Below are 15062 nucleotides of genomic sequence, written 5' to 3'. Positions count from 1 at the left end.
TGTCTGGGGACCTGGCCTAGAATGGCCACCATGGGTCCCTTGGCCCTGGAAAATCCTACAGGTGCATGCATGGGTGCCTCATTCAGGAATTACTAGAGGGTTCCAGCCACATCCAGATTTGGGGGGATGCCGGGCCCAGCCCCAAGGGGCCCCAATCTGGGTGAGAGAGAGCCGTACATAGACATCCCCAGCTGGTGGGATCAGGGACAGGGCAGAGAGGGAGAGAGGGGGCAGCCTGGCCAAGAGGAGGGGTAGAGGGGGGTGACAGCGTGGGTGTGGGGCAGCCATAGAGGGGGCACAGAGAGATGGGGGCTCCAGGGGGAACTAGAAGGGGCAGAGGGTATCCTGAGGGGATAGGCAAGGTGTAAAGGCTTCAGGGTCATGAATCAGGAGGGTTTGTTAGGAGAGGTGGAGGGGTCCAAGTGGAGAGGGGGTCAGGAATGTCGCCCCTGGTGAACCGTAGCGCCCCCCAGAGGCCCTGCGTCCGGAAGCCCCGCCTCCGCCTCGCCCCTGAGCAGCTCCGCGTGCCGCCAGCAGGGGCCGCACAGGTGTAAAGAGCAGGCACCTGGCCGCACACCTGCGCGGAGCCCGCAGTCCCCCCTCCCCACGCAGGAATTGCGGGCTCCCAGCTGCCGCAGCCGCTTCTGTTGCTGCTGCTGAAACCTGGTGGGAGTTCCGGAACTGCCAGTGTCACCTCTACAGGTAAGAACAGGTAAGAAGGAGATCCAGCTTCCAGGAAGCTGAAGGGGGCATATGGCCTAGCCACACACCTGGCATCTGGACTCCTCCCTTAGGCCACGCTGCTCTGGCACTCCATCCCTCCCCCCAAAAGGGCTGCTCCTTCTCCCAGAAGCAAGGTGGGGTGGTCGTGAGAACGGTGGGAGCACCACCACCCTTCCACCCCCACCCCCAGCCCTGAGGCCGCCAGTTCGGCCACCCCAGCATAGCCTGAGCCAGCGAGAGGCTGGTGAATGCCTCATTCCCAGTTTGAGGTTCCGTTTCAAATCTCAGTTTTTCTTAGCCAGACCCCAAAGGGAGAAGTGTGAGGTCCCCAGGACCATGGGGGTGCGGGCGGGAGAAGGGCTCACTTCCTGGTCACTGAGCATCGATGGCTCCCAGAAGAAGTTCTTGGCGCCTGACTTAATTTCTTTCTGCTCCCCTATAAGACAGTTCCCAGGGTGGAGAAGTCATCGCTCTCTGACCCATGTCCCAGCCCCAAACCTGGAATATCAGAGCGGAGGCCACCACACGTGAGACTCTTATAGCAGACAAGGGCTTCACTCAGAAGGCACCACGTTTATCCCCATTTCATAGCTCTGGAAACTGAGGCTCAGGGAATCCGAGTCTCCCAGCCTGTGCCAGACCCAGATTAGAACCAGCTGACTTGGCTCATGCCAGTCTCCTGGTCTAGGAGTCTCTGGGCAAAGCAAACTCCTGGCACAGTGCATAGAAACAGCCCCATTTTACCTTCTGGTCAACTCTCCAGCTGCTCATGAGTGTCTGCTCTGTGCCAGGCACTCAGTAGAGTTTATGTCCTCAACAACCTCCTCCTTGCAGGCCCACTAGTTTTCCTCAGTTTGCTTTAGAAGTTCAACTCCTCAGAGGTCTAGCTTGGCTTGGGGTCCACTGTGGCCCCTGAGTCATCTTCATTTCAGCAGATAACTCTTCTCATCTGTATTCTTCCTCAAATAATGGTGGGAGACCTTTTGGGGAGGCTGAACTCTTAGTCCTTGACTCCTCAGAGGTCTTTGAGGGGCCTTCTTCCCACTTTCCAGTCACCTGGGGCCAGACTCTCTACCATTCTGAGCCTCAGTTCCCCACCAGTAAAATGGGGATGAAGTCAGGCCAGCGCACCATGCCTCTTCTAGACTCATCTGTCATCCCCGTGGGGCCTGGGAAACTGGACAGAGAAACAGGGTCTGCATGTGGACCCTGCCCCTTCCTGGGGCCAGTGCCAGATATTATTTCTGCATTTCTGCTGCTTGGGGTGAGGCAGGGGAGGAAGCACAAAGATTGGTCCAGGGCAGAGTGGATGGGGTGGGGCAGGGAGTGGTTGATGAATGAACTTGCAAGCAGTTAAGGTGCCCAGCAGCCTGGAACTGGGAAGGAAGTAATTGTGGGGGGGCAGCCCATGCAGTCTTTACCTACCCTCAGCCTGGCCTCTGGGCTCCGTGTCTAGGATGGGGTAGAAGCTAGGGAGCAGCTGGAGCAAGGTAGTGGGGGTTCCAGAGTCTTAGAGCCCAGGCCTCTGTGGCTCTAAGGTCCATGGGGACCTTCCAGGTACCTGGGGAAGCAGATTAGGGCTGATCCCCCTTGGGAGCTCAGAGGTGGATCTCTGCCGTCAAACATCACCTTGTACCAGACCTGCGTGAGCTCTCAGACACTCTGACTTCCTGTGACGTCCATTTTACAGACAAGGAATCTGAGTCCCGGAAGTTTTAAAAGAGTTGCTCAGCATGCTGCTTGGGTTGCAGCCATTCCCCATATCCAGAGATTTCTAGACCCCTGAAGCAAGAGTAAGGGGCAGGGAGGGTCCACCCTGAACTGGAACCCTGGCTGTGGGAGTTCAGACAAGGAAATTCAGACGAGGGCACCTCAGTTTCCCACCAAGCACTCACGTGGTGCACTAAATCCTTCAAGTCTCCCTAAGCGGTGGGTGTCGTCTATCTGACGTAATAGGGAAAGAGGCGTCCAGAGGGGAGTCTGGGCCAGGCTCACAAGCCCTTGTTCCTAATCAGCTTCTCCCTGCGCCCCAATGGTGTTTTCTTTTCAGGTGTTACAATCTCAGAGATGGAGAACTTGACTTCCTAATCTCTGACTTCTCCCTCCAGCCACCCCTCCCCTACTTCAGTGGAAAACCACAACAGCCAAGAGAGCCCAGAGACAGGCTCCACCCCCTCACCCTAGCACCCCTAGTTCAGAGGCAGGTTCCATAACCCCCTCAAATTCAGGGGCAACCTCCACCATGCAGCCCACCTCCTCACAAGCAGAGAGACAGTCACCCACTCCAGCTCCGGCTCTCCCAGTTCAGAGCACACCGTCACCTCCCGCTCTAGTCCCCTGAGTTCCGTCTCCTTGACCACCCTGCATCGGAGCCCCACTCACCCCAATCCCAGCACGGTGCCTTCCTCCGTGTCCTCGGCCACCATTGACGGGACATCCGTGGCCTCTGACCTTGGTGAGTATTGGGACATTTGGGCAGATGGGGGATGGTTGCGGATACCAGGGTGCAGTTCTGAGATTGGCCACCAGGGAGAGACACAGTCCTAAGAATATGCTGGGAAGGGCCTCTTCTCCCACCCCAGCATCACCTAAACCTCTTCAGACCTTCTTCATTCCAAGCACGTTTTATTAAGCACCTATCCTGTGTCGGGCCCTGTGAGACACAGTTATGTTGGGAGACAGGTTATAAGTAAATTACATATTTGTTTATAAAAGAACAAAGTAGAGCAGGATAAGTGGTTGGAACGTGAGTGCAAAGGTTTTGAAATTTTTAAAGACTATTCAGCCAAGGTCTTGGTTTGAAGGAGGCAAAGGAGGGAACCACGCAGGTAGCTAGGGAGAGAACAGCCCAGGCAGTGAGCACAGCAAGTGCAAAGGCCCTGAGGTAGGACTGTGCCTGGTGCATCTGAAGAAGAGTGAGATGGCTGGAATGGGGCGAGTGGGGGTACTAGTGGGGAGCAGTGAGGGTGAGGAAGTTGCAGGGTGTGATCATACAGGGCCCCAGGGGTCCAATAGAGGCCAAGCATTTTCAGAGGGTCTAGAAAAATCTGTCATTCAAAATAATACATTGTCTCCAAAACATGCAAAGAAGAATGCAAACACAAAGCGTAATAACATTTTGCTTAAAGTCACAGGATATAAACCATCTTCACGAAGTGTCAAATTTTGCATGTATCCTCAGAAAGTCGCTGCATTTGGAAACAGAGTTCTAGGTTGGATTATTTTTTTCACTTTGCAAGAACTCCCAGAAGTGGCCAACAATGGCTGTGGAAACACAGGGAACAAAATTGATTGCTTGTGGACAAATATATTCAAAAGAAAAAGCAAAAAGAAAAGAAAGGAAAAGAAAAACAAAAGTAAAAGAATAAAAATGTGCTTGAAAAAATGGTTACAGCAGAGACTGGAGAGGGAATTAAGCACAGCTTCCTGAAAGGGGACTTAAAAGGCACTGGGCCCTGGTGGGTGTCTCAGCCTTAGAAGGGATGGGGTCTAGGGCTGACTCAGAGCTCCCCTCCAGGTGACACTGGAGCCCCCGAGTTGCACAGGAACCCAGGTGTGGTGGTGGCCGTGTGTCTGCTGGTGTGTGTTTTGCTCATCTGATGTGTGATAATGGCCGTGAGGTGCTGCCACAAAGGCATGTCTGAGTTCCAGAAGCTGGATGAGGTATCCATGGGGTTGGGGGGAGGCTAGGCTGGGGGGATGGCCCTCCCAAGCAGGGCAGGCCCCTGCTGCAAAGCCCACTGGTGCCTCAACAACCTCTTGTGTGTGTTCCTCCTTCAGGGGCGTGTGAGCTGAAGGTCATCCTCTGCCTGTCACACACTGGAGTGATCCTCAAGAGGCTGGGATGGGGGGCTTGGATGGGGCTGGGGTGTCTGGAGAGGGGCAAGGCTTGTGGGAATAAAGCCCCTGCTGTTCCTCTGAGGCATCCTGAATCACGGATTCATTTGACAAACATTCCTGAGTGTGTACTATGTGCTGGGGTCACAGTGGGGACCATTTCTCCACCCTTACGGAGCCAACAGTCTCAAGGGGAAAGACTGACGACAGCCAGGGGATCGAGTGACATAATTTCAGATGGCTGAGGGCCAGAAAGTCACAGATTGGGGTTGTGGCTGGATCCCAGGGTCCCATGTGTCCAGGTTTGCAGAGAGGGTAGGGAGGTCTCTCTGGAAGGTGCACCACGAGGCTCGTGGGATCTTAGTTCCCTGACCAGGGATTGAACCCGGGCCTTTGGCAGTGAGAACGCAGAGTCCTAACCCCTGGACCGCCCAGGGAAGTCCCTGGAAGGTGATATTTGTGCCAAGACCTGAAAGGGCGAAGGAGCCACCCTGGGGAAAACCAGGGAAGGTGTCCCAGGAAGCAGGCACGGCAAGTACAAAGGCCCTGTGGTAGGAAAAACTAGGGGTGTTTGGGAAACAACAAAGAGGTGAGCAGGGTCAGAGCTGGGTGAGGGAGGGATCTGTGGGGCACCAGGTGGGCTATGGAAAGAAGTGTGAGTTTTAGCCAGAACACCATGGGGGAGTCTCCAGCCAGCAAGTTCCAGAATCCGACCGGTCTTCTTTCAAGTCTTTAGGAGGGCAGATCAGCAGGGGTAACCAGGAGGCAGGGACAGCCTGTGCAAACGCTTAGACACTGGAAAGGGCCAGAAGCACGCAGAGAACAGGGAGTCAAAATGCCCTCCCCTCCTCGACTCCCATTGTCTCAGTTCTGTTTCCCAGGGTCTGAGCATGGCATCCACTCTCTTCCCTCCCATTGTACAGGATGGAAAACTGAGTTTGGGGAGGGGCAGGCCTGGGACTGGGGACCCTGGTGGGTCTGTGGGTTCTTCTTTCTACCCACTCCGCCCCCAGGGATTTTCCAGGCTTCTCTAGCAGATTGGGACACCGAGGCTGCAGGCTGGGTCTCGACCGTGTGCCTTGGCCATAACTCAGGCCTGGAGCTGCCCCCTCAAGGCTGAGTTTAACCCACAGTGAGATGGGTGGTCAGAGAGGCTGGGGGTCAAAGTTACCCAGCACATCGAGGTGAAGCCCGCCCAGGGGAGGGTCATGCTCTGATGATTCTTGGGGGCAGAGGGGACAGCAGGGCCTCCCAGGCAGGCAGCAGGTCTGGTGAAACATTAACTCATGGCAGCTTGGGAAGTGGCAATGTCACATGAACCCTTTTCCCCTGGCCACAGCCCTCCTCACCCCACAACCCCTCCTGGGGGCCCCAGGTTCCTGCTGCAGCTCCAGCCCCCACTGTTTGTAGAGAGTGTTGACCAGAGGACCAGAGAGGGTCATCAATCTGCCTGGGGCAGCAGAGCACAGTGGGCAACTTTCCCGGAGCCTCCAGGGACCTCCTGAAGGCCATCTTCAAACTCCTGAAGACATACCTCATGGGCTCTGGCTGTGAAGCCCATGTCCCAGACCCCAAACTGGTAAAACCCTCCTCTTCTGACCTCAAAACTGAACCTCTCTCTGCCTCTCTGTCTCTCTGCTTCTCTTTCTCTGTCTCTGTCTCCATCTTTCTGTCTCTCTCCATCTCTCTCCCCGTCTCTCCTCTTCTCTCTCTGGCTCCCTACATCTCTCATAAGCAAATGCTAGAACAATTCAACTTAACACCTGCCCACTCTGGGCCCGCCCCTCGCCCCACCCTCACTCCCCCTGCAAACACACGTGGTCACTCGCTCCTGGCCACTCTCTCTCACACCTTCTTGGTGACACCCTCACACCCTCCCAGTCGCTCTGCCCCCCACCTCCCGGCTGGGTGTATCCTGCTCAGGCCTGGCGCTCAGACAGTTAAGGGGCTCCACTTGGGCGGGGACCCTGGGCCGCCACTTGGGCAGGCTAGGTCCTCCCCTCCCCCGCTGCCTGCGAGGTCACAGGACTCAGGCAGGACTCAGTGGTGGCAGTGAGCGTCAGGCCTACCCAGGCCTCGCAGAGCTGGTGTGAGTTTGGGGGGTTCTCAAGTAGTGGGCTGGGGTCCCTGCACCCTCCAGAGCTTGGCTGGGAGCTAAATGGATCCCCCATGGGGCCAGGGGACTTCCTCCTGAGGGTCCGGATGCTCCAAAGCTGCTGACTTGGGCAGGGAGCTGGGAGGGGGCTTGGGGAGTATGTCTGAGCACCGAGCCCACTGCCCTTAGACGGAAGCCCCTGCAGAGGGCCGGGTGGCTGCCCCACACTGGTGCCTGTGGTCTGGCCCAGGTTACCTTGACTGTCTGCGGGCTCCAGGAGAGGATGCAGGGTATGGGAGTGGGCTCCCTGTCTAGGGGGGGGCTCTCACAGGAGTACAGCAGGGCTCTCAGAGCCCAGAGGTCTCACGTCCATCTCCCCAGGTTCAGAGACAACTCGTGCTGCCATGAGGCGCAGCAGAACAGCGCTCTCCTTCCCGCTAAACGAGGTGAGCAGTGGGGAGAGGGCTGTGACTGAAGTGGGGTGCTCTTGTCCAGGCCATGGGGGAGGGGGGGTTCCAGTACTTGGAAACACCCAGAGCTGCCTGGAAACCCACTTACAGATGGGGGAACTGAGGCCCATAAAGGCCACTAAGCCTCGATCCAAGTATCCAGTCCCGGGCTGCAGCCATTGCTTTGGGAGCAGGGGACCGGGGTGGGGGGCATGGGGGAGGGAGGGCACTAGGGACCCTTTGGGTATGGATGCAAGGTTTTTGATTGCCCAGGGAAAGGGGGCCTGGATGCCCTCAGTCCAGGGTGGGGAGGGTGTGAGGCCAGACATTCGGGGCAGGGAAACTGAGGCAGAAGAAAATGACAGTAGTGAGTGGGGAACTGGGCAGGAGCTGGATCTGAATCCCAGGCTGATGCCTGAGTGGCTGCTAACTTCTCTGGGACTCTATATGCTTGTGTAAAAAAAGGTGGGGGCTAACATTTTGTGGCTGGAGAGAAGTCAGGATGAGGTGGGCTCCGGCAACAGGCAAGGTCCCACATGCTTTTAACTCATTGAGTCACGCCCCAGCTGTCTGTGGGAGGAGGAGAAAGATAAGGGTAGTCCCAGTTTACAGATGAGGAAACTGAGACCCAGAGAGGCTACCTCTCCCTTAAGGTGAATGGTTGAGCAAGATTTGAACCTGAGTCTTTGGGACCCTTGTCTGTGCTCTGAACCCCTGCCATTGAGCTGAGCCCCCAACTGCTCCAACCGCCCAGGACAAGCCCTGGCCCCCCTGTTTAATGTGGTGTGTGGTCAGGCAGCTGACTCCCTCTCCAAGTCGCACCTTCCTCCTCTGCAAAGTGGGGACCACATTATGCTCCTCCAAACACTCAGTTTACAGCATCAGTCATTCCACTTGCACGTGGAGTGCCTACCGTGCTGGGCCTGGGGACATGGAGGCTCACAGGCTGGGCAGACAGAAATTAAACCAAGAAAAAGGATAACCTCTGGAGGTGGGTGAATGTGAGTAAGGCTGCCCAGGCTGGGCAGAGAGGGCTTCTCTGTGGAGGTGACTTTTGAGCTGAAGAATGGATGAAAACGAGCAGCGAGCCATGGGGAGAGCTGGGGGAAGGGAATTTCCTACAGAAGGCACAGCCTGTGCAAAGGCCCTGAGGCAGGTTTAAGGAGCAGCTACGACAAGGTTGGTGAGGCTGAGTCAGGTTGAGTGAGGGGAGAAGAGGAAGGTGAGAGGTGATGGAGGGCAGGGACTAGGGCACGTGGGGTCTTGGGGGCTGCGGTGAGGGGTGTGGATTGTGATCTAGGGGTGCTGGAGGCCACGGGAGGGTTAGGATCAGTCAAGGGACAGATTTAGGGTTTGTCTTAGAGGCAGGACTTGGGGTTGCAGCCAGAGCTAGCTCATATCAGGATCTCAGAGACAGGAGAGATGGACAATCAAAAGACAGCTTCTCAGCCTCCCCGCCATCCCTTCCCCACCCATCCCGCCAGGCCTTCTGTCCCCACTCCAGACTCTCAAGGAGGAAAGCAATTAGTCTGGGGTGGCAGGTTGATTAACGCTGCAGCTGAGAGGTCCGGAGGACCCTCCACTCCCCACCTGCAGCTCTGAGAGCCCCCATCCTTACCTTACACTACCCCGGGGTGGGGGGGAGCAGCTGGGCTAGATCCTGGGAGTCAGGGCTTGCTGAAGAATCCACCACCCAAGCCCCTGCAGATGCTGTCGACTGCTCCCCCTAGGGCCTGTCTTATCTGTTTCACCCCAAAACCAGCCAGGCCCCCCACAAGCCCAGACCCAAACATCAAACTGCCTCCTCTGGCTCCCCCTGGAGGCCATGTGGAACCTGAATTCACCAGATCGCGGTGCTTCCTCCCAAATCTTCCCCATCTAGGTCATGGTGGCCCCACCCATCCAGAGAACTGTGTGACAAGTCACCCAACATAATCACGAGTTACCCTTGAATCTTCTTGAACACCCTATGGCCATGGCCCATCTCTCAGCCACCAAAACATGTCCCGCATCCACTCATGGGCCCCACCTTGGCCCATGTCCCACCCAGATGCTGCCCCAGCCTCTATCCTCCCCCAATGGTCTCTGATGCAGACACAGGAGGCTTCTTAAAATCATAAAGCAAGTGGAATCTCTTTTTTTTAAATTTAATTTTATTATTATTATTATTTTTTGCAGTACACGGGCCTCTCACCGTTCTGGCCTCTCCCGTTGTGGAGCACAGGCTCCGGACGCGCAGGCTCAGCGGCCATGGCTCACAGGCCCAGCCGCTCCGCGGCATGTGGGATCCTCCCAGACTGGGGCACGAATCCGTGTCCCCTGCATCGGCAAGCGGACTCCCAACCACTGTGCCACCCGGGAAGCCCTTTTTTTAAAAAAATTTTTAAAAACTTATCGGGGGTTCCCTGGTGGCTCAGTGGTTAAGAATCCACCTGCCAATGCAGGGCACACGGGTTCGAGCCCTGGTCCGGGAAGATCCCACATGCCGCGGAGCAACTAAGCCCGTGCGCCACAACTACTGAGCCTGCGCTCTAGAGCCCGCGAGTCACAACTACCGAGCCCACGTGCCACAACTACTGAAGCCCACGCGCCTAGAGCCCCTGCTCTGCAGCAAGAGAAGCCACCGCAATGGGAAGCCCGCTCACCGCAATGAAGAGTAGCCCCAGGGCTTCCCTGGTGGCGCAGTGGTTGAGAGTCCGCCTGCCGATGCAGGGGACACGGGTTCGTGCCCCGGTCCGGGAAGATCCCAAATGCCGCGGAGCGGCTGGGCCCGTGAGCCATAGCCGCTGAGCCTGCGCATCCGGAGCCTGTGCTCCACAACGGGAGAGGCCACAACAGTGAGAGGCCCGCGTATCGCAAAAAAAAAAAAAAGAAAGAAAAAGAACAGTAGTCCCAGCTCGCTGCAACTAGAGAAAGCCCACGCGCAACAATGAAGACCCAACACAGCCAAAAAATAAATAAATTTATATTAAAAAAAACCAAAACAAAACTCATCGGTGTTTATTTACTTACTTGTTTTTGGTTGCATTGGGCCTTCGTTGCTGCGTGCAGGCTTTCTCTAGTTGCGGTGACTGGGGGTTACTCTTCGTTATGATGCGCGGGCTTCTCACTGCGGTGGCTTCTCTTGTTCTCTTGTTGAGCACGGGCTCTAGGCGCGTGGGCTTCAGTAGTTGTGGCACACGGGCTCAGTAGTAGTGGCTCTCAGGCTCTAGAGTGCAGGCTAATGTGGCGCATGGGCTTAATTGCTCCGCGGCATGTGGGATCTTCCGGGACCAGAACTCGAACCCGTGTCCCCTGCATTGGCAGGCGGATTCTTAACCACTGCGCCACCAGGGAAGTCCCACAAGTGGCATCTCTTGAAAGCTCTCAATCCACTCCCAGAACCACCCCTGAGGTCCCACATCAATTCCCCACCAACCCACCTCCCCACACTCCACTCCGGCCTCCCCTCACTGTTCATCAAACCACACCAGCTTGTTCCCACTTCGGGGCCTTTGCACATTCTGTTCCCTCTGCCAAGTATGCTTTTTCCTAGTTCTCTCCTGGCCAGCTCCTTCTCCTCTTTCCAGTCTCAGCTCAAAGTCATCTCCTCAGAAGGGCCCCTAACTACCCCTGAGCAATATTACTGGCCCCTCCCCCAATCACTCTCCAGGCTCTAACATAGTTTAATTTTCTTTCTAGCACCATACGAATTATCTTTTTGTACTGAATGCATAAATGAATGAATATACATGTGGGCAAGTGGTTTTCCCATCTGGAACCCAGTTTCCTCAAGAAGAAAACAGACAGCTGACATCTCAGTGAGCCTCCTGTTCTGGGAGGGGCCCACTGTCTCCATACACCCCACCCTCAGCTTTCCCTGCGCATCCTCCCGGCTGCCAGGAATCCTCCCTGGGGACGCCTAGGATGGAACGCTTCGATTTTCGCGTTAGAATTCAGGCGCCCTTGGGAGAGGGTGGTGACGGTAGTGCTTGAATGGGGTGTGTGTCAGGGAACAGTCAGGTATCCTAGGTCCTAGGAGGAGAAGATTCTTGCAAAGATTTGAAGGGAGAGGGGGAACATGAGCCGCCCCCAGCTGTGTGACCCTCAGCAGGTCATTTCCTCTCTGAGCTTTAACATCCACCTCTGTGATATGGGAATAAGAAGGTCCACCTCATAAGGAAGGAAATAAACATAGTAGAGGTTCAACTGATGTCCCCTTCTCTCATCTTCTTCCCCACCCCCCTACCCTGGCTCTTCCCTGATTAGCCTTGTGGTCTTGGACCTCAGTTTCCCCATCTGAATGTTGAGTCTGATGGTGGAGACAGACTCACTTGTGAGGTGCAGGGGCAGAGCAGGAGAAGGCTGGCTCTGAGCTCTGCCTCGCCCATGTTTGTTCCTTTGACTCCCATTCCTACCCCCACGGCTGTGGGTTCCAGTGTTGGTGCCACTGCCTGGGGTCAGCACTGCGGACAGCTCCCAGCCTACGACTGGCCCATGCCGGCCTAATCCTTTTCTTATCAACAACCCCAAGGAATCTGTTTGGATTTCATCACTGGTTCACAGATGGGGACACCGAGGCATTCTTGGTCTAGACCACATGGCATGGATTGAACCCAGATCTGTTGGGCTGGAGAGCGCACACTCCCGACTCATCAACTCATCCCGATTCTGTTTGAGTTTTAAATGTCCCAAGTGTTCACCCAGCACATGCTTGCAAACACCATCTCATTTAATTTTTCCTGTTAAGTCCTTCCTTCAAGAAATGAGTCACCAAAGCTCAGAATTCAGAATCCCATCTCCACCATTTACTTACCAACTGCAACCTTGAGCAGGTTACTTAACTTCTGAGCCTCGGTATTTCTTGTTTGTACAATGAGGATAATTGTATAAAATGGCCTCATTGTGTTCTTGTGAGCTGACCCATGAGGGACCCTTAGAACACCACCTATGTGGAGTGAGTGTACAAGAACGATTACCTATTGGTACCGCCATTATTCACATGTTTACTTATTGCATATCTTATTTTTATATTTTAATAAATAATATACTATGCTAGAATACAATTACAGTGCGTATTATTATAATAAATGGCAATATATTATATAATGTTATAAACAATGAATATACTGTGTATTAATTGATTGATAAGTATTTTTGCAAAACCTACTGTGGGCCAGGCGCTATTCATATCCTGCAAAGGTGAGATCCACATCCCCATTTCATAGATGAGGAAACTGCGGCTCAGAGAGGGAAATTCATTCAGGGAATAAGTAGGACTGAGATACACAACTCTCCGGGTCAGTCCAGGAATCTGGGTGAGGGCGTCTCAGAGTCTCATGGTCCCCAGGGTCCCAGAGAGGCCTCATGCCTGGGAACTGGCTCATATCTTGTCACTCTCTCCCCAGTCAGTCTGGGAGTCGGCGGATTCTGGCTTGGCCCCCACGAATCCCCTTGGCAGTGGTGTCATCCGGAGGTGCTTCTCAGGGACCCCATTGCTGCCACCACTGTCGAGCCGTCTCGGGACCACTGGAGACGTGGAGCCCAGTACCTGTGTGGTGTTCAACATCGAGGCTGGAGGGAATGAGCAAAGCCACAGCCTGGCCCCAGGCAGGTGAGGAGGCATGTGGGGGGTCAAGAGGCCCTGTCCCAGGAGAGGGAGAGTACTCTGTCTAGCTGAACCTTTCTTTAACTTGTTCAGCAAGCATTTATTAAGCACCTACTGTGAGCCAGGCTCTGTACTGGGAACACAGCCGTGGGCAAGTAGGTGTTCACAGGGAGATGGTGGAGATAGACTCATACTAGCTGGAGAGATGAGGGCAATGTGGAAACCCAGAGGAGGCTTCTGACCCAGCGCGGGGGGTGGAGGGGTGAGGGAAGGACTGGTTGGAAGAAGTGACATCTAGGCTTAGCCTAAAGGATGAAGAGAAGTCAGCCAGAGGAGCACAGGGAAGTGTGTGCCAATTAGAAGAAACAGGATGTGCAAAGTCTTGGACTCAAGAAGATCAGGTGCACTGTGGCTGGAGGGTAGGAGGGGAGCCTGGGGAGGTGGGCAGGGGCTTGACCACACAAGACTTCATGGGGTGTAATGGGGAGACATGGGTGGGTTTTCAGGGGCGTGAGATCGGCATTTAAAAAACTTCCCTGTGACTGCTGTAGGAAGAAGTGTCAGGAACAGGAGTGGAAATAGCTGGAGCCCAACGAAGAGGCCTGGGCAGTGGTGCCTGGACCAGGACAGGAGCCATGGGCTAGAGAGAAGTAGGTTATTTTTGAAGTAGACACATCAGGCATTGGTGGACACCAGCAGGGGGTGAGAGAGAGCGGGGACTGGTAATGGGCAGCCCCTGGTCATTGACACGTCACATGGGACATTTCTTTTCATCCTCGCAACAATGCCAAGAGGTGGGAACACCATCCTTATCCCCATTTTCTGGAATAGAAAACAGGGTTGTGGAGGGAAAGTGACAGCCAGCCAGTGACAGAGCCCACATCTCCCACCACTGGACCAAGTTGTCTCCCACTGTCAGCTTTGGAGGGTAGGGGACTGAGCCATATGTAATGGACAGAGAGAAGCAGTTTGTTTCGCATCACCCAGCAAGATGTGGTAGTACTGGGGCTGGAGCTCAGTCTGCTTGAATCCCTGGCCCAAGCATTTTCCATTCCTCCAACTTGGGGACATAACTGGGGTAGAGGGTAGACAATCTTCATGGGAAATAGCCTTGAGAACTGGGGTAGAGGGTAAGACAGTCTTCATGGGAAATAGCCTTGAGAACTGGGGTAGAGGGTAGGCAGTCTTCATGGGAAATATCCTTGAGATGTCCTTGTGAGCTCTCTGCTCCCAAATGGCTGCAAATGCTTCCCTTCCCCAGCCACACCCACCTTCTCAGCCCTGCTCTTGTCCATGTCTACTTCTGTTAACCGTGATCTGAAATATTCTCGCCCTCCCTGTGCCACTTCCCAGGAAATTACCCCTGAGATTAGAATGCCTTGTGGGCAGGGCCTTGAGTTTCTAGAACTGTGGAAGGGAGGGGCAGGCCTGGGATTTGAGGGCAGGAATTGTGACAGTGAGGTGGGGCCCAGGGCGTCACAGGGTGAATGAGATCCTGCCATTTCTGCTGAGGATCTGGGTGTCAGTGTGGCTATAAAAAATTGCCCCTCTCTACCCACCCCCACTGTTGGCAATCCCAACCAGAGGCAGCTTCTGTGTGCCCATCCCAGGCATTGGAGAGCCCTGCCACAGCCCTCCCCCATCTCTCTTTACATCCCGGATTCCTGCCCTGCGTGTATGGGCGTTTTAAGGTCCCAGAGAGACCCCATCTGGGGCTGAACCACTAAGCCTACCTTCCTCAGCAGAGGCTGACATCTGTGCCTACCGCTGAAGACTCGAGCCCTTGACTCTGCTTCCAGACTCGTCTTTGCTACAGTCATGGGGGAGGGTTGAGGACCCACCACTGCTTTCAGCACCTCCTGGGCAGTCGGCACCCTGGTCTGAAGGTTCTCCTGAACCCCTGTCTGTCTTCCTGCCCTGCCTTTCAGAACCGACAGGTCGCGGACAGCTCCTCTCTGTCTCAGCCACCCGGAGCTCCTGAATCTACTGCCTTCTTTCCTTTCGGCATCAGGAGTCGGGGCAGTGCCTTGGTGTTGGGGGTCTCCAGAGCCCCTGTTTTCCCGCTCTCCATTCAGCAGCAATCGGGAGGACAATTTCTGTCTTCACTCCAAGTCCATGTCTTGATCCTATTTCGTTCAGCACCAGAGGGGACCTCAGGCCATCCTTGGCGCTGGGGATCTCCCCAGATCCTGTCTTCAACCCTCACTCCCAAGTTCTTCTTCCCCTGCTATCTATCCTTCAGCACCCTCTCAACAAGGACAGCTCCTCGGTGTCAGCCCCACCTTGAGCCCCTGTGTCTACCTTCTCCCGCCTCAGCACCTCCGGCGCGGACAGCTCCTCTCTGTCTTCTCCACCCCCGGCTCTGGCCGGA

At 55.1% G+C, this 15062-nt stretch overlaps 1 protein-coding gene across 1 annotated transcript; it reads left to right on the top strand.

Moving 5' to 3' along the window:
* Positions 1–30: 30 nt before the first annotated feature.
* Positions 31–14815, top strand: CIST1 (colon, intestine and stomach enriched 1). Its single transcript, XM_071066757.1, is given in 9 exon segments — positions 31–61; positions 613–702; positions 2852–2895; positions 2897–2998; positions 3001–3162; positions 3695–3705; positions 4230–4386; positions 12492–12697; positions 14767–14815. Coding segments are annotated over 9 exon segments (852 nt in total).
* The last annotated feature ends 247 nt before the right edge of the window (positions 14816–15062 follow it).

Source organism: Aethalodelphis obliquidens, unplaced genomic scaffold (assembly GCF_003676395.1).
Source record: "Aethalodelphis obliquidens isolate GAN/ISIS:26980383/991018 unplaced genomic scaffold, ASM367639v1 scaffold53, whole genome shotgun sequence".
In the NCBI taxonomy this organism is placed as follows: domain Eukaryota; kingdom Metazoa; phylum Chordata; class Mammalia; order Artiodactyla; family Delphinidae; genus Aethalodelphis; species Aethalodelphis obliquidens.
This window is presented reverse-complemented; position numbering and strand designations above follow the sequence as displayed.